The sequence below is a fragment of the Myotis yumanensis genome, unplaced genomic scaffold (assembly GCF_028538775.1).
Source record: "Myotis yumanensis isolate MYYU_CA2020_CCGP unplaced genomic scaffold, mMyoYum1.0.hap1 SCAF_4, whole genome shotgun sequence".
Lineage (NCBI taxonomy): Eukaryota > Metazoa > Chordata > Mammalia > Chiroptera > Vespertilionidae > Myotis > Myotis yumanensis.
Window position 1 is genome coordinate 86,740,022 of NW_027223755.1, and position 26,011 is coordinate 86,766,032.

At 42.8% G+C, this 26,011-nt stretch overlaps 1 protein-coding gene across 2 annotated transcripts in view; it reads right to left on the reverse strand.

Annotated features, from left to right (window-relative positions):
* Nucleotides 1-26,011, reverse strand: part of LOC139008990 (S-adenosyl-L-methionine-dependent tRNA 4-demethylwyosine synthase TYW1) — a 130,234-nt gene that overhangs the window by 102,545 nt on the left and 1,678 nt on the right. For both annotated transcript variants that reach the window (XM_070412851.1, XM_070412852.1), the window contains exons 3-7: nt 25,336-25,473; nt 21,773-21,874; nt 19,996-20,190; nt 18,801-19,088; nt 16,173-16,295 (exon numbers count right to left, since the gene is read on the reverse strand). In XM_070412851.1, the coding sequence (XP_070268952.1) occupies nt 16,173-16,295; nt 18,801-19,088; nt 19,996-20,190; nt 21,773-21,874; nt 25,336-25,473 (846 nt within the window). The remainder of the gene's footprint in view (nt 1-16,172; nt 16,296-18,800; nt 19,089-19,995; nt 20,191-21,772; nt 21,875-25,335; nt 25,474-26,011) is intronic.

Below are 26,011 nucleotides of genomic sequence, written 5' to 3' on the forward strand. Positions count from 1 at the left end.
GAACTCAGTGAAAAAGTGCTTTAGAATCAAATGTACCAAATGAGAAACAAACCCAGTTAGTTCCATCTGTCCTAAAAGTCAGCATTCCAAACTACTAAATATAATCTAAACGCAAAGTTAAGAGAAAATTTGCTTGTTAGTAGAGTTCTCAACTGCCTGTTTTCAGATGGAATTGAAAAAACTTACAAACAAATATCATTTGTTCTTATCTATTATAGAAATAATCAGTTTGACACAGGGCATTTTTGATAAATTAAAAGGATCCCGTTATTTTAAGGTATTTATTTTTAAAAAGAGTCCTTTGGCTTTATAAAAGTCTATTTCAGACCTAAAATCAAAGTGAGCTGAAAAGGAAGACTTGCAGTAGAGCTAAAGGAAACAACCTTGACCTTGACCACATTTAAATGTCTGAAATAATTCCACAGCAGTTACTGTAAGTCGCTACTAATGATGCAAGAATTGAAAGGTGGCAGTATTTACTCTTGAAAGCCACTGTCACCACAACACATCACTCAGCTTATTTGCTTACCACAAAGGCCACATAAACCCAAACTTGGAGCCAGCCCATGACACTGGCCTCTGACCACTGTGCTCAGAACTCTACAAACACCCTCTTGTGGTTAAAAACATAAACAACAAACTTCTGACCATTATGTAATGAATATAATGTACTCTTCAAAGAATGGCAATGGAACACCATCCATGCCCCATCACTAGAGAAATTATCTATTATAAAATGTGAGTGTAACTACTCCAGATTCAATACTTTAGACACAAAGTTTATATGGGAAGAGATCAGAGGCAATTATTAAGAGGCTTGAGCATTAAGGACAAACAACATTTATCATTCTTGGCCTCTATGGCAGTTTGGGTCTATCTTCCATATGTAACAGCAACTTCATTTCTAAAATGAAATACAATGGTTCATAATACCCCCTAAGGAAATGCAAAGCACCAAATTCTAATTCTAATCTCCTAGCTGCAGACATGAGTCACTGTTTGCCTAGAATATAACAACTACGGAGGACCTATGTATTTTTATTTTTTTACTAGAACCCCGGTGCACCGATTCATGCACAGGTGGGGTCCCTCGGCCTTACCGGCAATTAGGGCAGATGGGGGGGGGGGCTGGGGGAGGAGGGAGCAGCCGGCAGGGGAGAGGGACCACAGGAGGTTGGCCAGCCAGTCCCCCACTTCGAGGCCAATTGGGGGGGGGGGGGGCGGCTGGCTGTGGGGAGGGACCATGGGAGGTTGGCCTCAGCAGCAAGCTAAACAGTGGCTGATTCCTTGAGGAATCAGGCTCCCTCCTCCCTCCTGTCTGGGTCTGGGGTGCAGGTGAACCAGATTCGGGGCTGTCAGTGCCCCAGCAGCAAGCTAACCAACGGCCAATTCAGTGAGGAATCGGGCTCCTACTCCCTCCTGTCTGGGTCCTGGGTGTGGGTGAACCAGATTCGAGGCTGTCAGTGCACGTCATAGCTGCTGGCCAGTTTTCTGGTCATTCCAGTCGTTCTGGTCATAACGGTCGCTTAGGCTTTTATATATAGAGATAGCTGTTAAATAGTCTAAACAGAAATAAATGAAGATCCCAGAATTGGTCAACCTTTTTTTCCTCCCTCTCATGTATACCACATTTAACACGGTTTTAATTCCCAACATACTGGTTCTCCTATCTGCAATGACACCACTGTTCCCCAAAGCCTTGATTTCTTCTACGAGACAATTGCAACAGCCAAACTAAATGGTCTGCCTGTCTCCAACCTGTACTTCTACCCTTTCTCCAAATCTCAAACCTATAACACTTGCCTTGAAAGAAAAATTCCTCTCCAAGCTACTGTTTCCCAACATGCAAAAAGAAAACCCAATTATACACTAACTTCCTAGGCACTTGAGAAAATGATCCTATATAAAAAAGGCTAACATGCAAATAGACCAAACGGCGGAACAATCGAACAACCAGTCACTATGACATGCACTGACCACTAGGGGGCACACATGAAACATGGTGAGCATCAGCAGGAGGTGGCAGAGTGCAGAACATGGTGGGCGTCAGCCACAGCGGGATGGTGGAAAGGTGAGCAGGGACACCAGACCAAGGTGGGGTGCTGGTCGCTGTCATCGGGGCAAGCCTCTGGTGGTTACTGAAAATTCTTTGCTCCCATGTGTCGCAGTCCCCCCCCAGTGCTTGCACCTGCTGCCAGTGCCAGCCCTGCTCGCACCCGCTGCTGGCGCCAGAGCCAACGCTCGAACCCGCTGCCCATGCCCGGCACCAGCCCCAATTGCTCGCGACCATCAGCAGGTGTGAGCGGTGACTGCCAGCCCTGATCACCCCTCAGGGCTTCTCCACCTCCTCTTGCTCCTGAGGGGCGATCGGGGCAGCAGCCACAACTCACACCTGCTGACGGCACCAGCCCCACTCGCACCCACTGCTGGCACCAGCCCCAACTGCTCTGTACCATCAGCGGGTGCAAGTGGGGCTGGTGCCATCAGTGCATGGGAGCAGTGGCAGCAGGAGCGGGGCTGCCGGCAGACAGGGGACCAGGGGCCATAGCGGGAGGGGCCAGGTAGGGGCATGGAGGATGGGCCAAGACCCATCCCTGTGCCCACTGCAGCCTCACGGCCCACAGTTCTTTTCAAGGTGCACAAATTCGTGCACTGGCCCCCTAGTTATATATAAGTGGGAAGTTCTTTCTAAACAGAATAGACTATATCAGGGTGGGCAACCTTTTTGTGAGTGCGTGCCAAAACCAGCAAAATCTCTGACTCAAAATTCTTCTGCATGCCAACCCTAATTTTTTGAGAACATGGTACACCTACTTGATATCTCTTAAGGTGTGTGTATGTGAAGAACCTTGAAGAAATAATAAAATTCATTTGAGTGACAAAAACACAGTATATGATGATGAAAAATACATTTATTTTTTAATGTATACATGTACACTGACAGTCCGACAGAAAACTTTATGACTCCATTTGATATTATCAGTGGGACTTTTGCTGCTGCATCACTGATGACAGAGATTTTACATCAGGTTTATATTTCGTGACCTTCAGAGATATGCACAAGCTACTACTTTCATCTGTCAGGCTACTCCTATTACGAGACTTAACAAAATTCATCACTGAGAAGAAAGATTCACAAGCGTATGTGTTTTCACTGGTCGGATTTAGGAAGGCAGGGAGAGTTAAGGCAGAGACATAGAAATTGTTCTTCCCCTCTCTCGTCAATCCATGTCTATGGTCTTTAAGATAACTTGTTATGTAAAATTATTTATTTATCTAAGATGCACCTACACTGAATTTATCTGAATAATAAAAAAGTCGATATTAAGAAAAAAATTGTAAATGGAAGATTATAAGAGAGGGGTTCGCATGCCAGCAAAAGTTACTGGCGTGCCATGTTTGGCACACGTGCCAGGGGTTGCCCACCCCTGGACTATATGAATCACATATAATAAAGAGAACAAAGAGTGGTCCTAATTTCTTTTTTTTTAAGACATTATACAATATTACCTAACTCATTTTTACATCATCATCCCAGACAACACAGTACCACCCCGAAATTGCCTAGGATTTAAAAAAAAAAAAAAAAAAAGGCAATAAGTGATTTGTTAAAGATCTTAAGATAAAATGCCACCTACTTGTGATACTGTTGTAATTAACTAGCTATTAATAACAGAAAAGGAGCAAAGGGAAGGCCAGACATTATAGGCATGTTCCCTGGAAAACACTGGGGAAGGGAACCACATACAGAAGATACTTGCTTGTCAATTACACCTGGGGACAGAGCTGGAATGGGCATGGCCACTGCAAGTGCTGGAATGGGCATGGCCACTGCAAGTGCTCAGAAATTTGGGATATATAATTCCCTGAACAAAGAAACTCACTCTCCTACTCTCTTGGTTCATCGTGGCACACTTGGCTCATGGCTCATGCTTGGCTCCCTAGCATTCTCCCATGTGGTCCACGACCATGTGGACCCCCACACATAATGGCCTAATAGGGTGCAACTAACCTATAATGGACCTGGCTGCAACCTGGACCAGAAACTCTTATCACTGGCTCTAATTTTAGTCCTACTGAAACCCCAGCTACACTTCTTCTATGACTGGACTAAGAGAAATGGGACTTTGGAAATCCAGGAATATAACTGCACAGAAGTAAAGCTTTCTGCCATACCTCATCCTCCAATGGAGGCCTCTGGAAATGCTCATGCCAGCGGTACCCCAAGAACCTCACTCTCACTAACAACGATAGAAGACAAGGCACATTTTTCTCCGATTACAGTTGGACAATGCCAAACTGGTGTTTTGCAACAAAAAATCTTTTCATTACCAAAGCACACATTTCTTCTGTGGGGGTGGGGAAGTGTTTCTGATTATTTGTTTAAATCTGTTTCTTTTTATTGATCCTTGTTTATCATCAGGTGATCCCCTTCCTTACCAATTCACACAGAAGATGTTGGATACAGAATCCCCAGGTCATTTTTCTATAGTCAGCCTGTCTAGGCCTGGAGCCATAGTAGCACAGGGTAAACATTCAGTAGATATTGGCCAAATGAAGGAATAAATGCCTCAAAACTACCAGAAAGCTATTTCTAGCTCTAGAAAAATAGAGCTCACTTCTTTTAGTAACTCATTCTAGATCTCACAACTTTCAATATTAAAGTCTTCTTCAGGTGTAATTAAAACTCCATCTGCTGCAATTTAACCCCATTTCTGCAGGTTCCTATTTGTCTAATAAACAAATCCCCTATATACCACTCACTTGTCAGAGCTCAGTTTTTAAATGGCCAATTTTCAACAAGACTCAAAGCTTTTTGTGTATACTAGATTTTAAGGATGCTGTGTGAACTTTTTGCAAAGCAACTTGACCAGGTGTGTCAAGAGCTCTAAAATGGTTTTCCTCTGACCCAATGGTTCTATTTTGGATAGCCTGACCTAAGGACTTTACTATTAAGCCTGCCTGCACAGGCCATGGCTGAGTAGGCTGATTTAACCCCTAGAGTGCCGGGGAGCTCCTCCTGTCTTTCGCCAAAAGTCCCGGGAGCTATCGCACTCCTCCTGCAGTATAACTATTATAAGCTAGTAGTTCACTCTTTATTGACAGATGGCATCTAAGTGCAGATTACTTATGATGCCGAATGTTTGTAGTTCTAAAATTGACCACTGGCATTTACCTGCCTAATTTTTTATAGGTATTACGATTTTATGAAGTTTACTCAGATTTTGTAGCCCTAAAGCTTCGAAATGGCATCCAGTTCTAAGTCTGCTTTTATTAATGATGATGATATTGTTAAATAGGTCAATTCTTGCTGTGAAGGTGACAATTTTGTGGAATGTATTCAAAGTCAACATTAATTTTATTTTAACATTATATGTTTTGTTCAATTTTTTTTCTACTAGTATTTTATAATACAATCAGCAAACAATATACGTCAAAGATGAAAACAAATGTAGTAAAGGTTTCCTTAAGTTTTTGAATATGTAACTTCATTTACTTGCAATTAATAATTTTTTTCCTAAACTGCTGTAAAATCAGCAAAAATGCCTTGGCAATTTTAGCATAGTTCCTAGGATATTGATTGGCACTCAAAGGATTAAAGGCAGTGTTCTGGAGTCGAAGGGATGTCACCTTTTGTTTCTGTGTGAGTTAAACACTGGAAACCTTAAAAATAATTATGAAAGAACTAGCTTCATGCTATTCCACTGCAGTCTTATGCAACTTTATAATCAGAACTGGAAACACTGAAATCCTTTTGTAAATGCAAATGTTTCTCTGGTGAGTAATTACCAAGCACTCACCATTTATTTCCAATACTAATGATACTGATATCACTGCCTGTCTGCTTAACCAGAACATGCTGTGGGGAGCGTTTAACAACATTTACTTACTGCAGAAAAAAAATAGCAATCCCCTTTACATTTACAAATCATAGCATGAAAGAAAAAAATAAACAACCTAAGAATTATCAGGCTCTTGCTGACTCACTGTTCTCTACCCGAATTTTTCTAACTTCCCTTCTGGGAACTACTACTCCCCTGGAGAGGCAGCAACGAGGCATGATGCAGAGATGAGTCTAGGCTTGATTCCCACCATTTACCAGCCAGCCATCTGACTTTGAACAAATGCTATAGTTCCCCAAGCCTGCTTCTCACCCTGTGAAATGGTAAAGAGGATGATAATAGTACAGATATCAGGGTCATTTTGAGGACTGAATGAGATAACCCAATGTGTACTCTGATTTCTCCTAATGCTCCAAACCTACACACTGGAACTCCCTCTCTCTCCACAACTCAACACACTCATCCTATTCAATCAAATGAACACACTGTTTCCCACTGCCTTTAGGATAAAGCTCACATGCCCCTGACAGAGCATGACAGGCCTCCAGAATCCTGCCCTTGCCTTACTTCTCTATTTCACCTCTCCACACATCCCCATCCCCACTCAACTCTACACATACAAAACTATTTAGTTCCCCAAAACATGCTATGCTCCCTAGCACACCATCCCCTCTGCATCTATCTTCCTAACTTTCCAATGTTTCAAACGCTAGCTCTCTTGTTCTTGAACATCACTCCCACCCTTCAAATTCCTTTCAGCCCTAGAATTAGTCTTCACCTTACTACCAAGGGAAGAAGGTAGAACATCATGGGGGTATACTAGTTGAACCTAACCTAGCCCATTTGAAGGCATCTTCTTATAACAATAACTAGAGGCCTGGTGCACAAAATTTGTGCACGGGTAGGGTCCCTAGGCGTAGCCGGCAATCAGGGCCAATCAGGGCCTTATGGCTGCCGGCTAGGGCCTTCCTTCATTCTGTGCCGCCCCCTGGTGGTCAGTGCACGTCACAGTGAGCGATCGAACTCCCGGTCTTCTGGTCGAACACCTGAGGGGACACTTTGCATATTAGCCATATATATATATATATATATATATATATATATATATATATTAGAGACCCGGTGCACAAAATTCGTGCACGGGTGGGAGGGGGTCCCCTCATCCTAGCCTGCACCCTCTCCAATCGGGAACCACTTGGGGGATGTCCAACTGCTGGCAGTCGGACATACCTCTCACAATCCTGCTCCGCAGGCTTCTAATTGCTCACCTGCCTGCCTGGTCGCCCCTAACTACCCCCCCTGCCAGCCTGATTGCCCCTCACTGCCTCTGCGTGCCAGCCTGATCGCTCCATGCAGCCTGCTGTTCAGTCATTTGGTCGTCCCTCACTAACCCCCCTGCCAGACTGGTCGCCCCATGCAGCCTGCCTGTTCAGTCATTTGGCTGTCCCTCACTAACCCCCTACTGGCCTGGTCATAGGTAGCCATCTTGTGAGGGTGTGAGGGTCAATTTGAATATTACCTCTTTATTATATAGGATACTAGAGGCCCGATGCACGAAAATTCGTGCAAGAGCAGGCATTCCTTCCCCCAGCTGCCAACACCGGCTTTCCTCCAGCACTTAGGACCCAGGCTTCCCTCCTCTAGCCGCCAGCAGGCAACCGGAACCCAGGCTTCTCTCCTCCAGCCAGCTGCAGGCAACTGGAACCCGGGCTTCCTCCCTCTGGCCAGCCGCAGGCACCCAGGACCCTGGGCAGCTACGCCCTGGCTGGCCACAGGCACCTGGGGCCCCGGGTAGCTTCGCCCAGGCCCCAGCTTTGTCAGGAAGGACATCTGGAATGACGTCTGGAAGATGTCTGGACTATCTGACCTAATTAACATATTATCCTTTTATTAGTGTCGATAGTAGAAGATCGTTAATAGCTATCAAGTACATACTGTGTGGCAGGCAAAAGAATAAACGCTTTATATGGATGAACTTATTTACTCTTGTAGACACCGAGAAGGGCTCCTGGTGGCTAACTGGGCTCAAATTTAAAAAGCAGAGCCTAGCAGCAGGGCCTCTCACACAAGTCATGCTTCAGCAGTGAGAAGCCTGCACTAAGTTGCCTGCCTTCCACACTGAACTGCCTGCCTGCACTGTGTTCCTGCAGTGTGAGCCAACCTTTATAAAGGAGTTTCTGGAATCATATTTCAACCAATAGACTAAGACTTTCACCATCCAATCAGAGATGCCCAGCTATATCTCATTAACATCTTCACCAGCCAATCAGAGAAATCCATTCTGACCAATCAGGACACTGTTTTGTGAACCAATTAAACAGTGAGGATTTGGAGTCCTCATTTGCATGAGGACAGACCAAGCAGAGACCAGGAGCAGGGACTTCTCTATACATAAGTCAGTTCCTCTCTGATTCTGGTAGCACACTTTCCCTTTCCCCCCAAGACTAAAGACTGTGTTTCCCCACTGGAGCAGAAATACCAAAGACATCTTACAGGACCAGAGAGGGGCAGACCAAGGCAGAGCAGAGTGGTCTAGAGCAGAGCTGTCAGAGAGAGGCCTCACCTAAGGGCCACCTCACAGCTGTGCTGTACCATAGCTATGCTGTTCATAATTGAGTTGTATCAGGACTGAGCTGTTTGCCTTGAATAAAGTTTCCTTCTTCACTACACTCCAAATTGGGGATTCCTGTTGGTGTTGAATTGGTGCCAAAGACCATTGGTGGACAATCTTCATAAAAACTTGAGAAGGCAGTTGCCATTTTTATCTCCTACTTTAGAGATGAGAAAAGTGAAGCACAGAGAATGAAATAACTTGCCAACAGACACACAAGCTGAGACAGTGTAACTCCATTAAAGTTAGTATTATTCAAAAAGAGGTCTTATAATAGGAGTACTTTGGCCCTAGAGCGTTAAGTACTAGAGCTTCCTCTATAGCAGTGGTTCTCAACCTTCCTAATGCCACGACCCTTTAATACAGTTCCTCATGTTGTGGTGACCCCCAATTTCATTGTTACAAATTGAACATAATTAAAGCATAGTGATTAATCACAAAAACAATATGTAATTATATATGTGTTTTCCGATGGTCTTAGGCAACCCCTGTGAAAGGGTTGTTCGACCCCAAAGGGGTCACGACCCACAGGTTGAGAACTGCTGCTCTATAACAACAACTCAGGAAATTTAGTGTAATATGTAACGATGATCTGGCTAAAAGAGCTCAGGAATATGTGTTAACGAACCCCAAAGAAAGCAGTAATAACATCCATCACTGAGTTTAGTATACTACATCTAATATATAATGAAAACACAAGACATATTTGGAAACTCTGCCATAACCAAACAATAATGTAAAACAAAAACTAGTGGCTTATTTTCAAATCATAATGAAGTTGGAAAAAATACATATATTTTATCCAAGATCTAATGGCTTTATAAGAGATTTTTTTTTAGTCACCTGAAATGTCATAAACCAGCTTCTTTTTAATCTATACTAATGAAAGGGTAATATGCTAATTAGACCAGGAGACCTTCCAGACAAAGCCATGGTGGCGGGGCTGAGGCAGGGGCAATTAGGGGCGATCAGGCCAGGAGGGGAGGGCAGTTGGGGGTGATCAGGCAGGCAGGCAGGTGAGCAGTTAGGAGCCAGCAGTTCCAGATTGCGAGAGGGCAGTTGGACATCTCCTGAGGGGTCCCAGATTGGAGAGGGTGCAGGCCAGGCTGAGGGACACACACCTCCGCCCCATGCACGAATTCCGTGCACCAGGCCACTAGTATAATATATTTTTATTGATTTCAGAGAGAAAGGGAGAGAGATAAAAATATCAATGATGACAGAGAATCACTGATCGGCTGCCTCCTGCATGCCCCACACAGGGAAGCCCGCAACCTGGGTGCATGCCCTGACCAGGAATCAAACCTGTGACCTCCTGGTTCATAGGTCAAAGTTGAATGACTAAGCCATGCCAGCCGGGCTAACCCAACTTCTGAAAGTTCACAAAGTTCAAAATCATTTCATTTCAAACAATACTTTACATGGCTATCCAAATTTTTCTTTAGTACTTTTCTTCAGTGCCCTCTAATGGACATAAGATAAATAAGCAAAGAAAAAATGAACCCACATATTATTCCAAACTCTTAGTGTATACTTAAAATTTGCTGAGATTAGATATTAAGTGTTCTCAAGACACACACAAAAAAAGTAACTATGTGAGGTAATGGATGTGTTAATTTGATTGTGGCAATCATTTCACAATGTATACATATATCAAATCATCACATTATAATCTTATCAAAAATCATGCTGTACAACCTAAATATATACATTTTTTATTTGTCAATTATGCCTCAATAGAGTTGGGGGGGAAATTATTCCAAATTCTTCCTTCACTACAAATAAAGCTTTAAATATCTTTTCTAAATCCAGAAATCTATCTATATCAGTTATCTCATGCACTGAAATATATTCTATCTTGACAGTTTTACCACTGAAAATTACTGAGTTTTTTAATCAAGGGCCATAAAATTATACATTTGTTTTGATCTAATATATCAACTTTGGAAAAATATAACCTAAGAAAATATTAATATATATATTTTTTTTTTATATATATATATTTTTTTATTGATTTTTTACAGAGAGGAAGGGAGAGAAATAGAGAGTTAGAAACATTGATGAGAGAGAAACATCGATCAGCTGCCTTCTGCACAGCTCCCACTGGGGATGTGCCCACAACCCAAGTACATGCCCTCGACCGGAATCGAACCCGGGACCCCCCAGGCCGCAGGCCGACACTCTATCCACTGAGCCAAACCGGTTTTGGCTTAATATATTTTTAAAAGTAAAAATGGTCTAGACCCATGCTAGTTATAACAGCAGAAAACCTGAAACAGACTAGCTAATCTACTCTAGAAAAACATATACTAGTAAGCCAAGTTAAAATGTGTAAGCAAACTTACTGCTCATTCTAACATCTGTCAGGCTTTTAGAGATTTGACGCATTTTCACATTAATGATATGGATACACCTTATGTTTCACAACTGCACAACAATATTGTATTTTATGGATATACCATGCTTTTTTCAATCAATATCAGACAGTTGTTTGGTATATATGCTGTGAAGCATAACCTTGTGAAGATGCTGTTTTGCATTTGTGAAGATTTATCTTCAAGGCAAATTCATACACTGGGCCTGCTGGATCATGGGTAAATGTGTAAATTTGGTCAAGACTGCCAGAGGGCACTCCATACATGTTATATGATTCTGGACCCCCTTTGGCAAGGTGTGATTGACTATTTCCCCAGAGCCTCACCAATTGTGTGTGCTGCCCAATTTTTTAATTTTTGTTATTTGGCTAAGTGAGAAATGTAGGTCACTGCAGTTTAAATTTGAGCACTTTTTCATATGTTTTTAAGTCCATTTGTACAGCTTTTTCTGAGACTTACCTATTCATGTTTTTGCCATTTTTTCTATTAGGTTTAGGTCTTTTTTTTAATTGAAATATTTCCCCTCACTTTATTATTTGTCTTTTGATTTTGTTTATAGCCATATAAATCTTTATAAAAAATCACTGGTAAATTCAATCTTTTATAGTTTCTGGATTTTGAATATTGAAAACCTTACTCTAAATTAAAAAACAGAGCATCTAATTCTACTATTTATATATTTTTTCAACATTTAGATCTCTGACCCAATTAGAGTCAAATACCTGTACGTTATGTATGTGTAAGTACAGAGCCAGTTTCATCTTTTCACAACTAGTATCTAGTTGTCAACATCATTTATTTTAAAAGTATATTTTCACACTAGGGAAAAGAGATGCCACCTTTATCATATATGCAATTTCTGTATATACCTGGGTCTATTCCTAGAATTTTACTCTTCCCTTGGTCTGTCTGTCTCACCAGGAGCTAGTACCAGATGTCTTGTAGTAAGATGCAATATCTGATAGATCTGGCCTTTCTCATTACCACTTTTCCCACAAGGTTTTCCTAGCTATTCTTGCATGTTTATTTTTCCACATGAATCAACCAGTCTATCTCCAGAAAAAAAATTTATTGAAATTTTTAATGAAGTGCATCATACCTATGTATGTATTAACTTAAAAGAACTGACATCCTTGCAGTACTGAGTCATCATACCCAAAAACAAGATGTCTTTCCATTTGTTCAGGGCACTGCCATATCTTTCAGAAATGTTTTAGTTTTCCTCACATAGATTTAGGGTATTTTTTTTTTAATGTATTTCTATGTAGTCATTTATTTTTTATGTGGTCTTTCCTTCCATGACAAGTTCTAACTGGTTATTGTTTGGAAATACAAAAACTTTTTACTTTTTACCTATGATATCCTGCTACCTTATTAAATCTCTTCATTTGAGTTTGTATTAATTTTATGATTGATTTCTTGGATTTTTCCATAGTTTTACTTATTTTGTTTCTAACACATGCACTTGATACATTTTTAGTTTAGAATATTCTTTTTTTTTTTTTAGGTCTGTATTTAAATAATTTTTATTTCTTAAATTTGACCCTGTGATCCCACTTCTAGGAATATATCCCAAGAAACCAGAAACACCAATCAGAAAGGATATATGCACCCAGATGTTCATAGCAGCACAATTCACCATAGCTAAGATCTGGAAACAGCCTAAGTGCCCATCAGTAGATGATTGGATTAGAAAACTGTGGTACATCTACACGATGGAATACTATGCTGCTGTTAAAAAGAAGGAACTCTTACCATTTGCAACAGCATGGATGGAACTGGAGAGTATTATGCTAAGTGAAACAAGCCAGTCAATGAAGGAAAAATACCACATGATCTCATTCTTTCATGGATAATTAAGACCATTACAAACTTTTGAACAATAATAAATACAGCAGAGCTGCCTCAAACCGATTGTCGGTCTTCAGTGGTAAGGCCAGGGAGGGTTGGGGGACAGGAGGGAGGGGAGTAAGAGATCAACTGAAGGACTTGTATGCATCCATATAACCATAACTAATGGACATAAGACACTGGGGGGTAAGGGAGGGCAGGGGCTTGTCAAGGGTGGGGGGGAAAAAAGGACACATATGTAATACCCTTTGTAATGCTTTAAGCAATAAAAAATAAAAAATAAAAAATAAAAAATAAAAAAATAAAAAAAAATTATTACAAAGAGTATTACATATGTCTCCTTTTTCCCCCCCTTGACATTCCCCCGGCCCCCCCCCCCGCCCCCCCCCCCCCGCCCCGTGTCTTGTGTCCATTGGTTAATCTTATATGCATGCATATAAGTCCTTCGGTTGATCTCTTAATCCCGCCCCCAAACCCTCCCAAGACTTCCCACTGTAGTTTGACAGTCTGTTCAATGTTGCTCTGCCTCTGTATCTACTCCTGTTCATCAGTCTATACTGGTCCCCTTTGTCTGTCCCAACCTCACTGGAGTAGTCTCAACCTCACCAGGGCCGTCTGAGCCTCACCAGGGCCGTTACAGCCTCACCAGGGTCATCCTGACCTCACCGGGGCCGTTTCAACCTCACCGGGGCCGTCCCGACCTCACAGGGGCCGTCCTGACCTCACAGGGGCCGTTTCAACCTCACCGGGGCCGTCCCTACCACACCGGGGCAGTTTCAACCTCACTGGGGCCGTCCCTACCTCATGGGGGCTGTTTCAACCTCACCGGGGCCGTCCCTACCACACTGGGGCAGTTTCAACCTCACCGGGGCCGTCCCTACCTCACGGGGGCCGTTTCAACCTCGCCGGGGCCGTCCTGACCTCACTGGGGCCGTTTCAACCTCACGGGGGTCGTTTCAACCTCACCGGGGCCGTCCCTACCACATTGGGGCAGTTTCAACCTCACCGGGGCCGTCCCTACCTCACCGGGGCCATTTCAACCTCACCGGGGCCGTCCCGACCTCACCGGGGCCGTTTCAACCTCACCGGGGCCGTCCCTACTTCACCGGGGCCGTCCCGACCTCACCGGGGCCATATCGTTCTCACCGGGGCTGTCCCGACCACGCCGGGGCCATCCCAGCCTTACCAGGGAAACAGGAAGTTTGGTCCTCTGTCCCCTGCCAGCGGCTCCCCACCAGACAAAATCTCCAGGCGTTCCTGGTGGCTGAACATCCAGCACTCCTGCTCGGATCATGCCCTCCACCAAGTGCACAGACTGCCTGTCTACCGTCCCCCAGCGCCCCACGCGAGACTGGAACCGGTGGGCATGTTTGTGCGCCTGCTGGTACAGTGGTTCGACAGCACTGGCCCAGCCGGGCCCAGCCCCGGCCTGCCCCGGACCCAACTCCGCCCCCCGCCGATTGCAAGGAGCTGAAATCTGCAGCCTGCTGGGATGGGCTCTGTACTTGGTGCCTCTGCACATCCTACTCAGTCTCAATGTTCTTTCTCTCCTTCCAGTTGTAGAGCTTCCACTGGGCCAGCTTTCCCATGGTTCTGTATGATAGGTGTTTGTCCGATAGTTGGTAGTTTCGATGTTGTTGTGTGAGATAGCACGCACAGGTCTCTTCCTTATGCCGCCATCCTGGTTCTCCTGGGTCTGCTTCTTGAGTGTGTCTCCCATGGCTGCGAGCAGTTGAAGTCTGCAATTTGTTGGGTTAGGCTGCAAAAGCGCAGGTGGGTCTTTTTGTGCACCTGGCACAGCTTGGATGGGGATGTAAATTGATTAGGGCTGAGTCTCAGGGAGTCGCCTTGGCAGAGCAAATAGCACTGGCTGGGTCTCCGCGGCCCCTTGCCTCTCCACCGGGGCTTTGTGTCCCCGAGTGCCGGCGAGCAGCTGTGCGACAGAACCTCCCTCGCTTTCTGATGGCTGCAAGGTCATGCTGCCTCTCCCCCATAGGGTCTGGTGCCTCATGATCCCGCCCGAACGAGCTCAGTGGATTTGAAAGTTTGCAAAAGCAAAGGCGTTCCTACTTGTGAGTCTGGCACAGCTCAGATGGGAATGTAAATTGCGTAGGGCGGTGTCACAGGGAGTCGCCTGGGCGGAGTCTCAGCAGCCCCTTGCCTATCCAGGACACCAGGACTTTGCGTCCCCCAGTGCCGGCGAGCAGCCGCGCACCAGAGCCTCCCTCGCTTTCTGACCACTGGAAGGCCGTGCCATCTCTCGCCTTGGGGCCTGGGGCCTCAGAGACCCGCCCGAACCAGCTCAGTGGATTTGAGAGTTTGTAAAAGCACAGTCATTCCCTCTTGTGCCTCTGGCACAGCCCGGATGATAGGGCGGGGTCTCAGGGAGTCGCCAGCGTGGAGGAAACAGCGATGGCGGCGTCTCTGCGCCCCTCGCCTCCCCGGAACACCAGGACTTCTTGTCCCTCAGTGCCGACGAGCAGCCGCGCGTCAGAGCTTCCCTCGCTCTCTGACCACTGCAAGGCCCTGGCCGCCTCTCCCTGTGGGATCTGGGGCCTCAGAGACCCGCCCCAAGCAAGCCCAGAGGATTCGAGGGTTTGTAACCGCTTCCGATTGAAAAAAAAACCGCGAATCCATTTGCAGCCCGCCTGGCGTGTGACTGCGTACCTCTGTTTTTGGTGCCTCCGTAGCTCCCACTCAGTCTCACTGCGCTTCGTTCTTTTCTTCCAGTTGTAGATCTCCCACTGGGCCAACTTCCCCATGGTTCTGAGTGGTGGTTGTTTGCCTCATAGTTGGTCGTTTCAATGACGCTGTGAGAGAGCAGCACGCACAGGTCCACTCCCTACGCCGCCATCTTGGTTCTTCTAGTTTAGAATATTCTTATTTCCCAAAACTCACACATAAATTGAGATTTTATATTTTTATATAATTGTATATTTTATGTTATTTCAATTTTAGATCACTGGAATCTGCCCAAAATCCTACATTCTCACATTCGTTTAGTCACTGAGACAATGACAATTCACACTAACATTTCCTAGATTCTTAGGGCCTCCACCCACGCTGATCTCAACACCTGCAGACTAAGCTGCCATCATCCCTAAGCTCAACATGCTCAGTCTGCAAAACAGGAAAGCAACTTTACACAAGAGCTCCACTTGAAATCCTAACAGTAATCAATCTTACCATGCAGTCATCCTGTCACCTTCAGCTACACAATGAATGAAATCCCCCCTACCATCTAGCCTTTCCTCAGTTCTTGTCCTAAAAGTCTTCTGCCTATCCGACTACGAACTCATTTTCACAGGGCCAAGAGGGAAGGCTTTCACAGAGTTCATGTAAAAGTAGCAAAAAAGTATAAAACTCTCAAGACAGGAGGCAAATAAATAAAACTGTCCAATTATGAGCTCAGGTGGACTATACACCAATACAGAATGCTAGATGTTAATCCACTGGAGGATCCCAGTTCATTATTTCCCAAAATTACAGTACCTTTTCTTTCTTGACATGATTCATAATGTTGCCGAGGTCCTCAACATCAACCACAGAAGTTAGACTCTGGTGGTCCTCAGTACCAGACTCTTCCTCACTGGAACTCTCTAAGGGCTCCTCCTCCTGGAACATCAATGCTTTAGAAATATATTGCTCAAAGTAGCAAACTATCTACTATCCCCTCCCAAATTCTGAGGTCACTGGATGGATATCAAATATTTTTGGCTAGAGGTCAGCAAACTATGACCCACAGGCCAAATCCAGCCAGCCTCCAGTCAAATCTGAAGGGGCACATCATTTACATAGTAACTATGGATAGTTTCTTGATACAACTGCAGAACTAATAGTTGCAAAAGAAACTACATGGCCCACAAATACTTGTACATGAATGTCATAGCAGCATTATTCCCAATACCCAAAAGGAAGAAATAATCAAAATGTCCATCAACAGATAAATGGATCAATAAAATGTGATATATCCATACAATGAAATATTATTCAGCCATTAAAAAGTAATGATGTACTGATTCATGTATAATATGGCTGAATCTCCAAAACATTATATTAAGTAAAAGAAGCCAGACAAAAAGAGGTCATATATTATATTATTCCATTTGTATGAAATATCCAGAATAAGTAAGTCATAGAGACAGAAAGCAAATTGGAGGTTGTCAGGGCTAGGGGGAAGCGGGGAAGAGTGCCCGCTTCATGGTTTGCTTCTGAAATAATGAAAAGGTATTGAAACTTGATATAGGTAGTGGTTACACAAAATTGTGAATGTACTAAATACCACTGGATTATAGACTTTAAAATGATAATTTTGTTAGGTGAATTTTACCTCAGTACTTTAAAAAATTTTTAAATATATTCAAAGTGAATTATAGGGGAAAATAAGCAAAAAGACTGGCTAGAAAAAGAGAATAGAAAAATGAAACAGCAGCTGAAAGACAGAACAAAGGAAAGATTTGTTGTTTACTTCTCTTTGTTCAAATATAGGTGATTCCAGAGCATGTTTATATATTTACTAGAGGCCCGGTGCACGAAAATTCATGCACTGGGGGGCGTGGGGGTCCCCTCAGCCTGGCCTGCCCCCTCTCACAGTCCAGGAGCTCTCAGGGAATATCCTACTGAGACTTAGGCCTGCTCCCCTCTGGCCTCTCTCTGCAGGAGGCGATCGGCCAATCAGGGGAAGGCGCCACCCCCATCACCCCACTGCTGTTGCCACGGCCGGCTGCTGGCCCTCCTCAGCCCTCGTAGCCGCTGCGGCTTTGTCCGGAAGGACATCCAGAAGGACGTCTGGAAGACGTCTGGTCTATCCAGTCTAATTAGCATATTACCCTTTTATTAGTATAGATGGGAATGATCTAGTAGAGAGGAAAAGATTAACAATTCAGGAGAGAGAAATGCAATGAACAAAGGAACCAAAGTCTTGATTCCAGAGCATGCACAGAAAGTGGTCTTTGAAAAACCCAGATACTTGTCTTCTGGGACAGAAAAGATGGTGAAGATTTGTAGGTGGGGCAGGGGCTCTAAGAGAATTTTTCTCTAATGGCTCCATCTGAGAGCTAGAGGAAGGGGTAACGAGAAAGAGGTATTAAACAGTCATCTTGGAGAGTGAGAAAGGGAACTTACAAGAGAATGCAGGAGACTGTTGGGAAGTTCTTAAATCATACTTGAATCTGTGGTCATGAATCTGTGGTCAAACAGCAAGCAGCAGGCAACGGAGAAGGCACACAGCAGGTTTCACATGGCTTGCAGTTCAGCCAATTGTGTTGTAAAATGGAGTGGAAGGCAAGGCAACTGAAGATGTTTATAAAATAAGTATAAAATCTAAATTGGGTAAGGACAGAAGTGAAACAAGCATTCTTCACTATCCAGTGAAAAATGTACAGGATCAAAAGAATTTTAAAGTAGGAGCAACAGAAAGAGGTTAGAGTTTGGGTCACAAGAACATGTAATTTCAGAAGTGACCACGGGAGTGAGAGGCCACAGTCAGTGAGAGACCACAAACAGGCCAGGTTGTTAGAGAAATCATCAACATGCATGACTAGCCACTAAGAATAATGATAGGAACAGTGTGGAGAGTAAGACAATGAGTGTCAGAATGTGAAGTTATTACCAAATGACACAAGTGACAGGTGGCCAATGCACAACAGCTGTGAGACAGCCTAAAGACATGGCCTTCCGTGAACTCGGGGGTATCTGAAGAAAGAGAAATGTTTAGAATGTAAGGGATGAAAGAGATGAATGTAGGATGACTTACAGCCTTTAAGTTAGAGTGACTAATAGTCATTAAATAAGAGCAGTCAGGAGGAATACGTGTTTGATGATAAAAAAGATAAGAGCTCAGGCCGGGACATATTTAATTTCTCGGGGCCTCTGTTTCCTAGCCTGCAAATTGTGGTAGAAATCTATTTGACTCCAGCAATGCAACCATTACAGAAGAGATACCAGAAAGCATCCAGCACAACACTCTGTAAGACCACACTCTCTAAAACAACCCCACACGGGTTTCAGATCTTCCTTCCAACCAGTAGCCAAATAAATAGTTTCTCGGAGCAGAGGTGAGGTTTAGCATCTCCAAACACAGGAGGAAAGCAGAGAGACATGGACACACAGGATACACACCTCAGGGTCTCTCTGATGCAATCCATCCTGAGTATGAGATCCTAGCTCCATTTCCTCTGAGCTACGCTGATTAGATTCACATTTGCCTTTCTTGCAACTGCCATCACAGGATTTCTTCTCTCCTTTACAAAGCACCTGGAGCTGGGAGATGAACTTGGTCTTCCAAGCTCTGAAGTCGGCTTCAATGCTGCCATGTTTGCTTTTAACGACATTGCAGTCGCCCTCCCCTCGAGTCATCACACGATGAGCACCGAGCATCCAGAGCCACTTATCAACATTCTTGCCAACCTGCAAGAAAAATGGATGAGCTAAAAACACAATATAAATCAGCCTACAGTACCTGTGGGACCCCTGCTGCTGCTGGGAAGAGGGAACTGCTTAGCCAAAAGGCTCCGGACCCTCTGTCGCCAGCCACAACCCACAAGGGCACTAGGGCTGCAGTTGATACATTATAAGATTCTGCAAAAGGTTTTTTTTAACAAAGGTACAAATCTTTTTAGTAAACTAAGGGTTAATGCCTTAAAAATAATTGAAAACCACTATTCTAAATAATGTCAGAATAAAATATCTAATTAGCAGAACAAATTTGTTCCAAAATGTAACAAAGTCTATGGGGCAAAATCCCATTTAATAACAACATGCACATGGAGTCCATTTAGCAAGACTCATAATTTCATAAACTGAGAAATTTATTGTATTGCAATATGAAGCCATGAGGCTGAGGAACAGGGGCTATCAAGCACAGCTAAGAGTTTAAAAGCTTAACAGACTTCCTCAGTGGCAAGGCAGTAAACAAAATATTTACATATCTGAATTGTATCATTCTTTGTCTAATTCCTTTGAAAATATGGAGTAAATATACATCTTGATGTAATAATTCCATCCACAAGGTCCTGCCTGGGGAGAGAAGGCTGAACTCAAAGCCTACGAATCCAGGCCCCTAAGACACTAGATAATAACAGGTATATTCATTTATTTCACTCAGTAAAAATGTATTCAATAAAAATTTACTGAGAGCCTATACACCAGGATTGGATACATATGTGTAGCAATTCCCAGATATAAAGAATAACACAATAAGTTTATTATTAAGTACCAAAGTTTGCGGATTTCACATGCACATACATATGTGTATGTATGTGTTAAATTTTTTTAATTAAGAGAATTTATCCTTATAATTCAACCTTGTACCTACCTTATTGAAGTGGTTCGCATAGGCAGAATTTCCCAGGCCAAACACCGCATATCTCATACCCTTCAGGTAAGTTTTGCCAAATCGAAAATCATTGGATGCTTCCTCTAACCATTTGCAGAACCACTCTGCACTCTCAGTTGGTCGGCCATCAGTATATGTAGCAACCAGAAAGGCACAAACATTTTTACTAGTAACCTAACCAAGAAAGTAATTATTTCAGAAAAATATTCAAAAAGAAAAACTTCTTTTAAGTGTTGACATTCTTATCATACTAATTTCTGAGGACAAAGGGTGCTTTCATAAACAATCTTTTCAAAGGTGAAGGAAAACACAGCAAGGACACCTTGTACAGGGGAGAAAACCCAGTCCCTTGCCAATATACCTCCAGCTGCCCTTCATCATTTACTCCATTCCATTTCTTAGACTCTCAATTCCAATCATATCCAATTTGTCACATTGGAAACAAACTATAAGTCAGTCAGAAAAACACACTAAGATCTCTAAAAAATTATCTGAAAAATTAAAGCAATAAAACGTTTTAAACATAAACTTGGCACCATCATCTACATAGGGAAACAAAATACATGCTAGTCAAAGTATTTCATCTGCTTGAATGTCTCCTTTACCAGTTCCAAGTCATAAAGTTACAAGTAACCCCTTACAATTATTAAGTATCAAATTTGCTAATAATTTTTCACATACAATTTAGCACAGATTTGAGCTCACTCATTTGCACTACAGAGTTTTCTTGCGGGGGGGGGGGGGGGGGGGCGGCGGGGGGGGGGGGGACAATGGACAATTACAGTTAGAAGTTTACACACTAAGAAGGGGCTGGCAACCTATAGCCTACAGGCCCAATCCAACTTGCTACCTGTTTTTGTCAATAAAGTTTTACTGGAACCCAGCCATACTCATTCGTTTACATATTGTCTATGGCTGATTTGTGCCTCAAAGGCAGACCTGTAGCTGCATGGCCCACGAAGCTGGAGATGTTTACTATCTAACTCTCTACAGAAAAAAGTTTGTCCACCCGTGCTGTAAGTGCTTCTCTGACTCTAGCTGCTTCAGAATCGTCTTGGGCACCTGTTAACACAGTCCCCGCAGCCAGACTCTGGGTCAGCAGGACTGGGCTAGGACCTGAGGATATGCATTTCTAAGCTGTCCCCAGGCTGATACTGCTGGTTCAAGGGCCACATTTTGAGAACAACTACTATAAGGCAAACTTCCCTAACTGGGTAGGACTAGAGGGGCATTTCTCAGATGAAGAAATTAAACTCTCATAGACATTAAATAATGCAGGAAGGTACACAACTAGATGAAGAAATTAAACTCTCATAAACATTAAGTAATGTAGGAAGGTACAACTAGTAAGAGATTTCTCTAACTCTAAAGCCCATACTTCTTCTGCTACCCAAGTGGCTCCTGGCCTTTCAGGAGGCTTACACATGGCTCCCATGCATGGCACAGTGCCAGCAATAACAATCCTCCTTGATTATGAGATTCGAAGCAGGAGGGCATCGGGAACGTCAAACACCCAGCTCCTCCCCCTTTACCCCCGCCCCAGGAGAGTCTAACACACCAGAGGGACAGGCTCCACGCCACTTCAGAATCAGCACATGACACCACACATTCAACACCTCTGACTCACACCAAAAGCTCAACCAACTGAAATCTCTTAGAATGAAAATTAAATTGATTCTGAAGATTCTATTTATCTCAGAACACTGGTCAATTAAATGTGAGTTTTGACTGAGGAAAAAATAAAACAATTACCAACCTCTTCTACTAGATTATCATCTGGATCATATTCTTTCAGATTAATAACTGCCACAGGCAGATATAGGGAGGTAACAGCTTCAGCAAGAATTGTTGCAAATTCCTAATAGGGGAAAAAGAAATCAGTCTTCAGTAAGCTAAATAAACAAAATACTGTCTTCATTTACCCCTGTTGGCAAGGGAATGAGGCATTTCTCATGAAAAACTTTTCCTGTGACTGACATTTGTCATCAAAAACACAAATACTGCCTGGCTGGTGTGGCTCAGTGGTTGAGCATGGACCTATGAACTAGGAGGTCACGGTTCGATTCCCAGTTAGGGCACGTGCCTGGGTTGTGGGCTCAATCCCCAATGTGGGGCATGCAGGAGTCAGCCAATCAATGATCCTCTCTCATCATTGACATTTCTATCTCTCTCTTCCTTTCTCTTCCTCTCTCTGAAATCAATAAAAATATACTTTTTTAAAATCTAACCCTTTACAGAAAAAGTTTGCCAAACTCTAGCTAGTAGAATTTAAAGCTCTAGTAACAAGATCCCTTAGACAGCAAAGTGAGTGCAGAGAGAGAAAGACAGTCTCAAGGGCTATGTACCCTGAGACACTCCTATCTTTACAGGTCAAGGAGATGGGGAGAAATCAGCAAATAGTGAGGAAGACCAGCCCCAGCAAAGTAGGAGGAGAACCTAGAGAACAATGTCCTGAAAGTTGAAGGAAGAAAGCACTTTCAGAAGAAAGAAGTGGTCAAGCAGCTAATAGGTCAAGTAAGAGGAAGACTGAGAATTAATTAGCAAAATGGAAATCACAGGGATCATGTTGGGGCTTGAAAGCCTAACTGAAGTGGTTCAAAAAAACAGGAGCAGAGAAATTGGAGATCACAAACACAACACTTCCAAGGAGCTTTACTAAAAAAAAAAAAAAAAAAAGGTGGTAATTAGAGGGAGATGTGGGGCCAATTCTCACAGAGCATCCAGTGAGAATTTACAATTATAGAAAACAAATCTGTTCACAGAGTAACAGAGACAATCCACACCAACTACCCCATCATTCTGTTCTAAATATGAACAGAAAACTATGGATCACCAAGAACATGATGAGAACAAGAAGCAAGAAAGAGAAATTCCAGCAGCAGAAAAACTGAGAAAGCAGGTAACTAAAGAAACAGAAAACGGAATTCATTAAACTATATTACTAAATTATGAATAAAATATTTTAAAAATTTAACAAAATAGCATTTTTTAATTAATATATAATAGCTGACATCAAACATTCAAAAAAGATTTGGAATTAAAATCTACGAACCCAGAATGAAAAGAAAAAGTTACAAAAAAGTATGAGAGGAAAGGCCTGAGACATAGAAGGCCATCTAAAAGCTCCAACATCCAACTAATAGCAGCTAGACCCGCAAAAACGGAAGGGGAAAAAATTTACCCAAGAAATATTAGCAGAACAAATGCAAACAAATCCTCAAAACTAAAGAGCCCCCCCAAAAAACTAAAGACCCCAAGAGTCCAGCACAATAGCTAAGAAAAGATCCAACTTAAACATCCTCTCATTTAAGATCTGATTCTAAAACAGTGGTTCTCAACCTTCTGGCCCTTTAAATACAGTTCCTCATGTTGTGACCCAATTATTTTTGTTGCTACTTCATAACTGTAATGTTGCTACTGTTATGAATCGTAATGTAAATATCTGATATGCAGGATGGTCTTAGGGACCCCTGTGAAAGGGTCGTTCGACCGCCAAAGGGGTCGCGACCCACAGGTTGAGAACCGCTGTTCTAAAAGCTTCCAGAAACAAAAAAATCAAGTCATCTTCAAAATGTCATCAGCAATGCTGCTTGCTAGAGAACAATGAAGGCATCAGCCTTCAAAGTTGTAAAGAAAAAATTTTGACACAGTCTTCCATACCCAGCCAAATATAAATCAATCAAATGTGAAAGCAGAATAAAGAAAATTGAGGTGGCACAGCTTTAAGGAGAGCCAACTAACCCATACCGACTATGATGTGGGCAACAATATTAACTGAGATTTGAGGAATGTTTGTGTGAACTAATATGAGGAATTAATAACTTTTATCTAAAATCGAAAAATCTAGAAACATAGCACAAGAAGGTTCAAGAAATAACCATCAGAGGAACTAAAATAGAAATAGTTAAAAGAGATTCCCTGGAGAGCACTTTTCATTATGAACTCTCTGTATACCTGGAACTGTTACTATCTGCAAGGATTAATTTGATCTTTAAAATTTTTATTTTTTAATGTTTTTTTCATTGATTTTAGAGAGGAAGGTAGAGGGAAGGAGGGAGGGAGGGATAGCAAACCTGGGTATGTGCCCTGACCAAGAATCAAACCGGTGAACTTTCAGTGCAAAGGATGATGCTCAACCAATTGAGCCATACCAGCCAGAGCACTCTTAAAAATGTTTTTAAACATTCATAAGATCTTTTATGAGTAACATAAAAGGACTTTGTTTTGGTTGTTCAGATGCTTTTTTGTGTGTGTTTCAGTTTCCCACTTCTGTTGCTTAAAGCTGAACTTAATAAAAAGTGACCTTTAACTACTAGTATGATGTGGAGCAAAGTACTATACCTGCACTGGAATACTAAAAAACTAAAAAGTATTATTCTACAAAATACCCACAAGAGATCAGTAGAACCCGCTTTGGTAGATACTATACAAAAATCACCGAAACCGAATTTTTTTTAAGCCATTTTCATGTCATCCTTAGAATCCTTTCCTAGAAAGCACTAAAGAGCTGTGACTGGCCTTCATAACAAAGAAGCAGGCAGCATCTAGATACAATCAAAGAATGGAAAGTATCTTTCAGTACCTATCTGCAGCGAATGTACTTTAAACAGAATTCCATGTCTATCATTAATACTTTTTTTTAAATCCTCACTCAAATAGTGAGGATATTTTTTCCATTGATGTCTAAAGAGAGTGGAAGGGAGGAGGGATGGGGAGAGACGGAGGGAGAGAGGGAGAGGAACATCAATGTGACAGAGGCACATCAATTGGTTGCCTCCCACACGTGCCCCCACCGGAGCAGGGATTGGACCTGCTGCCCAGGTACGGGCTCTTGACTAGAAGTAAACCTGCAACCCTACAGTGTTCAGGCTGACGTTCTAACCACTGAACCACACCGACCACGGCAAGCATTAATAGTTTTAACACTTTTCAAAATCAAAATACATTTCATTAAACAAATATGTGAAATTCAGGGCCCGTACTGGACTACTGCTGCCATCCTCTTTTCACTATCTCCTCCTTCTATACCAACAGGCATCAATAATGGACTTGCACCTCTCTCCATTCTGCTGAGATAGAAGCAAGCTTCACAACAAAACACCTCATGACAGTGACCACCAGACACCACCAATCAGCTGGAATTGGGCACAAGAAATAAAACCTACCTACCATCCCAGGAAGGAAAAATGGATGCTGGAAAGGGGAAAAAAGATGAAAGAAGACTGGAAGACCAATTCAGTTCACTGCTAAAAGACACTTTTCCGGGATTTTTCTTAAAAATCAGGAAATCCAAGGGAAAGTGACATAAAAAGTTCTCACCTTTGCTGTACCAGTCTGGGAACCATAGAAAATCTTCACTCCAGACACAAAGACTTCCTTCTTGTGAAGAGAGCTATAACCATTTGTCATCAAATCATGAGCTGCTTTTGGAATTGATTTCTCCTGTGAGTTCTTGTCCTTGAAGATAAACAATCACAAATCTACTTTGAATCTTTTCCCAACTCCAGTAGGAATGAAAATTAGCACAGATACTGACCCATTTTATTATTATCTTAATCTTCCTGGTTGAGTAACTCCTCAAATACTAACTCCTTGGTATAATTAGGTCCTCACAAGGCAGGACCCATATTTCTTAAGACCATAATGATTCCTATTATAGTATTATATGCATGAAAGTATTATTCAAAGATAAAGCTTTCATCCCTAATGTATTTTAGTGGGAAAAGAGTAGAAACCTTTTTGATCCTTAATTAGTGGAAAGAAAAGACTACTACCCCTTAAAGATGTGAACCAAATTTGGTTTTTTACAAAAGTTTAATTTTTCGCCGAGACCGGTTTGGCTCAGTGGATAGAGCGTCGCCCTGCGGACTGAAAGGTCCCGGGTTCGATTCCAGTCAAGGGCATGTGCCTGGGTTGCGGGCACATCCCCGGTGGGGGATGTGCAGGAGGCAGCTGATCGATGTCTCTCTCATAGATGTTTCTAACTCTCTATCTC